A 6,335-nucleotide genomic window follows, 5' to 3' on the forward strand; every position below is an offset into this window, starting at 1 on the left:
TATAAAGCGGTTCTGGTGCAAAAACAGGGAAAATGGTATTAACTGAGCATCCTGTTGCCATGGTGATTAGACACACATCCTTCTCTTTGAGACACCCGCCGCTGGCTCTCAAACGGTTAATATTATAGCTGGGGTATAGAAATGTAACCCTAGTAATTTGCAAAAGACAAAAAAAAGTGTCGGCTTTATTCCACTATAACTACCCCTTCCATAGAGACGAGATAAATAACGGGTTACCCTCTGCTGGGAATATTACATTGTAACGGCTAATGTAGTGGCCCCGTCTAGTCGCCCGTTTCTCCCGCTGTAAAGACTCAAACCTTAATCAGTCGTTGGTCTCGTCTTAGACTCAGGAGCCGTATGTCTATCCTGTGCATGTTTAATACCCTCACTGTATTACCCTCTACCACTTCTGCTGGGAGGCTGTTCCATGTGCCTATCCAACCCCTGTTTAAATTCCCATACAGTTAAACGCACAGCAGTTGTTCTTTAGATACACGCCAGTTTTACAGGTAGTGCCCGTTCATCACTTACCAGCTGGTAGTAAGGAGTGAAGAGGCCATTCGGGTCCCTGTTCGGTGACTTGTAATCATAAAGTCTGTTTCATTGAAATCCAGGGAGTATTAAGTGCCGTCCCCGGCTCGGTCAATTTATTCCGGTGGAAGGAGAGGCGTCGTTAAGACACAAGCCTGTCCCGTTCCGTGTAACGCCGTCTGGGGGTAATCGTTACGTTAGGCGATACCGCGAAGGGATTTAATATTTCTCATTAAATAACCAAAACACCAGCTGATTCCCGAATTGCCATTGGATGGCAGGATCTCGGTGTTTACGTGTGATATTTCCCAGCATGCCCCACTCAGCAGGGGTCACTGCTGGGTTTTGGTAGACTTTGCATATCAAAGGGAAAAGGCTGTAAGGCGCTCCTGGTAACCGGGGTGCCGAGCTTCGTGCCCAATAAACCCGATCGGCCCCCTGCGGAGTTGGGCGGACAGATCCCCTTCCTTCTTATTTCCCATTTGTTGTCTTTTGTACGCTTTGGGGCAGGTTGTGTGTTAGAGCAGCCGCCTAGTAACCTGGATCTAAACATAACATGTGGGGGGTCTACACGTATGTCTACATGTTATATTATGTACAGGTTATCGATGTGTGATGATTAAGGCTTACGTATCTCAACACCGTGCACGCAACAAAACTTTATTATACCTTTTTGTGATTTTTGTTTGTAATGAATATGCCTTTTTTTTTTTTTTCTTGCTCTTTAAACTTTGACCTCTGGCTTCAGAGCTATAGGCTGATGGGTTTCCAGTTTCATGGTGAAAGTCAGGCAGATCGACAAGGCACTTTAGAGGCTGTGTGTGTCTGTTGATGGGGTGAGAGGGCCAGAGGTTTAGATGGAATGGAAGGTTTTACTAGGTGGTATATAAGTGGAGCAGCCTCCCAGCATAAGGGGTAGAGGGTAATACAGTGAGGGGATTTAAACATGCATGGGATAGACATACGGCTCCTGAATCTAAGACGAGGCCAACGACTGATTAAGATTTCAGTCTACAGTAAGAAATAAGGGCCATATGGGGCCGATCTGCCGGCAGTTTCTAAGTTATGATGACGTTTAAACCATTTTATATAACGATGTGGAAATCTATCTGCATCAGAAAGCTGATTCTTCAATATATGACAGCCCGTCTTAATGAGCGGAAAATATTTTTTGGCTGCATCTAGAATGTTGTCTTATATTTTGTTTCTCAGAAAAAGGTCACCTTGTATGTAGGAGTCGCAGTACGATGTATTGTGCTGGCGGCACACCTGGTTATCATTCCAATGTAAAGTAGGAGAGAGAGTCATTACCGTGGGGGGCTCGTGCAGGTGTTGGGAGGGATCTGCCCCCTACGGTTCATGCTGAGTGTGGAATGGGTAAGTGCCAGCTGCCGGGGCATCTTCTGTTTGACTTTCAAACAGCTTCAGGGGCGGCTGACGCGTGTGGCCCGCTTGCCACTTTGGCATGAAACCTTATGGCTATTCTGTCTGTACTGTAAAAGGTAAAATTGCATGTGTTGCCCAAGCATGGCTGGGAAGGGCAGTTTTTTGTATGCGAGCTGTCTGGTGGTTTAATGCGCAGTAAGGCACTCTGGCTGTTTTTGGAGTGTGTTTTTTTTATATATATCTTCTTTGTGCTGAATTTGCTTTAGTTTTTTTGCATGCAGTCTATGAGGTGAAACTTAGACTGAGCGTCCCCTGCCGGCTTCCGTTAGTACTAATGAGATCGGCGCACGCGTTGTCATTTTTGCGCATGCCTGCAAGTAGCCCAAAACGGGCAGTACCATCTTCACTGTTAGAGGGGAAATTACCGGTTCAAGTTAAATATGATCCGGGATTTTTAGTGTGCCCAGCCGTCTGTTTTATTCCGAGATATCAAATGAAAACCAACAACACGTCTTATGAGTAGACAAATCGCTTAGCTTAAAGAATTCTAGAGCATTTCCGGTTTGAGGCAGCACTCCCCTCCCTGGATGTGCAGTGGCCCCGCCCACTCATTGATGTGCTTTTCAGAGCATTCGCTGGTCGCCATTTTGTGACGGTTCGGAGTCTGGGAAGTAACGCGTGCTGCAGCGAGGCGAGTTCGTGGAAGAATCTCGGTTACTGTGCGCTAGGGAAGCATTGAGCTTCTCCGTGGTTGTTGTAAGTGTCCGTAAGGGGCGCGGGCGGCGTGTATTTGGGGGAGGGGGCGCGAGTGTTCGGGAGGCCTGTTGTGGGAGGGCCTGGGCTCTGCGGCCTGTTCCGTGTCCTCTGCGCATGGACAGGGGCGTTTGTGTAACATATGTAGGCCGGGCAGTGATCGGTGAGATCCAGCCGGGAGATGGGCATCCACAGGGAAGCCAGCCATCTATACAAATACCCTGTGATGGGGTTATATGTGGCAACTCGAGGTTTTACCCCAGTCTCGGGGTGAGTTGCCAGATTCTCGGGGTCACGCAGTCTGCAGCTGTTTATATCGTACTGCGATTTATTATTTATATTATTATAATTGTCTGCAGTATCTCAGGCGGAGCCCAGGCTTGACGATGTGTTTGCCTTCAGTCTGCCATAGATTAGAATGGATGGTGAATAAACCCATTTTATGTCCTCCATGACTGAACTCCGGTTAATTGGGTCTTTTCTCAATGTTTATAACTGAGTTTATTGAACAATGTCTTAACTGTATAGCGTGGCCCCGATAATGCATTGTATAGCATATCGGTTATCTTCTTAATGCGCACAAATGCTTTAACCGTGGCCGCTTGCAACGGTTTGTTCCCCTAAGCAGGATTGTCATGAAAATACAAAGTCCCGTTTTAGGGCCAAGTGTTTGTGGGGATCGTTTAGGCGCTGTGTATGAAGATGGTGCGTGGGTAGGGTTGCGATTTGGGGGTGCTCTTATGTTACCCGTGTACTGATTCCTTTAACGAGTGCTGGTGCTGGTTGGTGAGGTAGAAATCCTAGATAATGTATTGTGTGGATCGCTTCCAGGTCCATTACTTTTATGGAAAGTTAACGCTGTTCTGGAATGGGTTTTAGTGACGTTGTATTGAGAGGCCGTCTGCAGGGGTTATTCTCTGTTAATGGGTTTCATCGCCCCCACTTTTCCCTGCGAAAAGCACATCCATCACGCTCGCTTCTGAGTCGAGTCTCTTTGCCGCTATGTTAATGCAGCTCTCCGTTTCAGTGCGCAGCAATGGAGATGGAATACATCAGAGTGGCGGAGGATGAGAATGAGGAGCCGATGGAGATACCCTCTGAAGATGACGGAACCGTCCTCCTTTCCACGGTTACCGCCCAGTTTCCGGGAGCCTGCGGTTTACGATACAGAAACCCTGTGAATCAGTGCATGCGAGGCGTCCGGCTTGTGGAAGGGATCCTCCACGCCCCAGAAAATGGATGGGGAAACCTAGTCTATTTTGTCAATTATCCTAAAGGTGAGGGCTCGGTAATCTAGTGCTAAAAGTGTCTAGAGATTTGCCGGACCTCTAAAACGAGACCAGCTATTCTACTGAGGAGCGGAGAGGTTTGAGCGATGGTTATCTCATCGGATGCACACGTTGTGAGGAGCTCCTCTGAACTTCTTTTGTATTTTTTTTTCTCTTTGCAGATAATAAGCGGAAAATGGATGAAACCGATGCTTCTTCTGCCGTTAAAATAAAGCGGGCCGTTACAAAAACCTCAGATCTAATTGTGCTGGGGCTGCCGTGGAAAACTACAGAGCAGGATCTGAAAGATTACTTCAGCACTTTCGGGGAGGTCATCATGGTTCAGGTACAGCACACAACATCGATTGTAGCTCTGCTTTCCTATCTGGTGTGGCGTTCTTTTTTTTTTTTTTTTGGTTAATGTGTTGGTGCTCATTACACTTTCTCTCTGTTACAGGTGAAGAAAGATGCTAAGACAGGACATTCAAAGGGATTTGGATTTGTCAGGTTTACCGACTATGAGACTCAAATTAAAGTCATGTCTCAGCGTCACATGATTGACGGTCGATGGTGTGACTGCAAGCTCCCAAATTCAAAGGTATTATTAAAGCTGTTCACATGTTAGTAATGCTCTCTGCCATGAAGCAGATCCTAATCTGTTTTAAAGTCGTGCCATGTCGGCGTTTATAGCTAAGGTATCTTTTCTTTCACACCCGATAGCAGAGCCCTGATGAACCCATGCGCAGCCGGAAGGTCTTTGTTGGACGCTGCACAGAAGACATGTCAGCTGATGAGCTGCGCCAGTTCTTCACCCAGTATGGGGAGGTGGTCGATGTCTTCATACCCAAGCCATTCAGAGCCTTTGCATTTGTTACATTTGCAGATGACCAGGTGAGCTCATAATAGCAAATTTATATATAAATACTACCGTGCCCACTCCTCTGTCAGCTTAGTGTTGCCCGTCTTTGTTGGTTTAATACCGTAATGGGTTTTGTGTGTTGTCATACCTACTATGCTGTTAGAAACCCGCCTTTAGATGCTGAGATTATTCAATAGGATTTCTTTTACCTTCTAGGTTGCTCAGTCCCTTTGTGGAGAAGACCTGATAATTAAAGGAGTCAGCGTACACGTATCTACTGCAGAACCTAAGCACAACAACAACAACCGACAGTTAGATAGAGGAGGGAGGTTTCCAGGCCCCGGCTTTGGGAGTCAAGCATATCCCAGCAGCAGGGGTGGTGGTGGAAGTGGTGGTGGTGCACTTGGCAACAACCAAGGTGGAAACATGGGAGCAGGAGGCGGTAGTGGCATGAATTTTGGTGCTTTTAACATTAACCCAGCAATGATGGCAGCTGCGCAGGCTGCTTTGCAGAGTAGCTGGGGAATGATGGGTATGTTGGCCAGTCAACAGAACCAGCCCGGTCCTCCAGGTGGGAACCAGGGCCAAGGCAACCAACAAAGAGACCAGCCGCAAAGCTTTAGCTCAGGAAATAACTCTTACGGATCAAACTCTGGTGGGGGAGGCGGCATTGGTTGGGGATCTCCTAACGCTGGTGGGTCTGGCAGCGGGTTCAATGGGGGGTTCAGTTCCAGTATGGAATCCAAATCGTCTGGCTGGGGCATGTAGAAGGGATGGGTGGATGAAATATATTGTCTGAGTGATGGGTAAACCTTTTTCTGATTTCATGGTAAGTATATTGTAAAACGCATTTATAGAACTTTTTGTTTATCAATTTTCATTCGGCATGCAGTGTTCGGCTGCGTTTCTTCCGCTAAGGAGGAGGTTTTTTTTGTACATTTTCTAATGGTTTGAAACGCTGGTACTCTGTTGTTTTAATACCTTCCCGTTGGCTGAAACCTGCATGCTGAAGAAAGCCATTGTCCATCAGTCGACCCGATGTTTAACTTAGACTTTATTTGTTTTGCATCTCTTTATCGATGTAACTGGCATCCCAGATTTTTGTTTAGGACGCTCTCCTCTTCCCTTCATTCTGTCCATTGCCTCGGCTGATCTCTCCTCCTCACCTTGTCTCTCTGGAGCCTGCACTTGCATACAATGCTGTAAATGTCCTGCCCTGGATCACTATTGTCCTCCAAGCTTTTGCCATCAAGAAGTCTCCAAGCTGCACGCGTGGCGAGTCTTAAGACGGTGGGTGATCCCTTTTTAATCCACTACTTTGTTTCATGGAAGTCGTACCGACGCTTTGAACGCACGGCTGTGAGGTGGAACCAGAAGGCTGTTTGAACTGTGGGATTGGTGGTAACCCAGGGAATGAGAGGCTTTGCGAATGAACGAGAAAAAGAGAGGGTGCAGAGAGACCTGGTGGTGCATTTTGGATTTATTTTTCTTTTAAATTTGGCGAGATGTGTCTACTCAATCCAGTGGCAATGGTG

The 6,335-nt window shown here is 46.9% G+C and overlaps 1 protein-coding gene across 1 annotated transcript; it reads left to right on the forward strand.

The window, feature by feature from the left end:
• Positions 1-3,709: 3,709 nt before the first annotated feature.
• On the forward strand, positions 3,710-5,568 carry LOC149286886 (TAR DNA-binding protein 43). Its single transcript, XM_089493779.1, has 5 exons — positions 3,710-3,950; positions 4,124-4,287; positions 4,399-4,539; positions 4,665-4,832; positions 5,017-5,568. Exons 1-5 carry the CDS (start codon positions 3,710-3,712, stop codon positions 5,566-5,568), a joined length of 1,266 nt encoding a protein of 421 aa, XP_089349905.1.
• Positions 5,569-6,335: the final 767 nt, after the last annotated feature.

Source organism: Sceloporus occidentalis, unplaced genomic scaffold (assembly GCF_023333645.1).
Source record: "Sceloporus occidentalis isolate IW3139 unplaced genomic scaffold, rSceOcc1.0.p SCAF_66, whole genome shotgun sequence".
NCBI classification, from domain to species: Eukaryota; Metazoa; Chordata; class Lepidosauria; order Squamata; family Phrynosomatidae; genus Sceloporus; species Sceloporus occidentalis.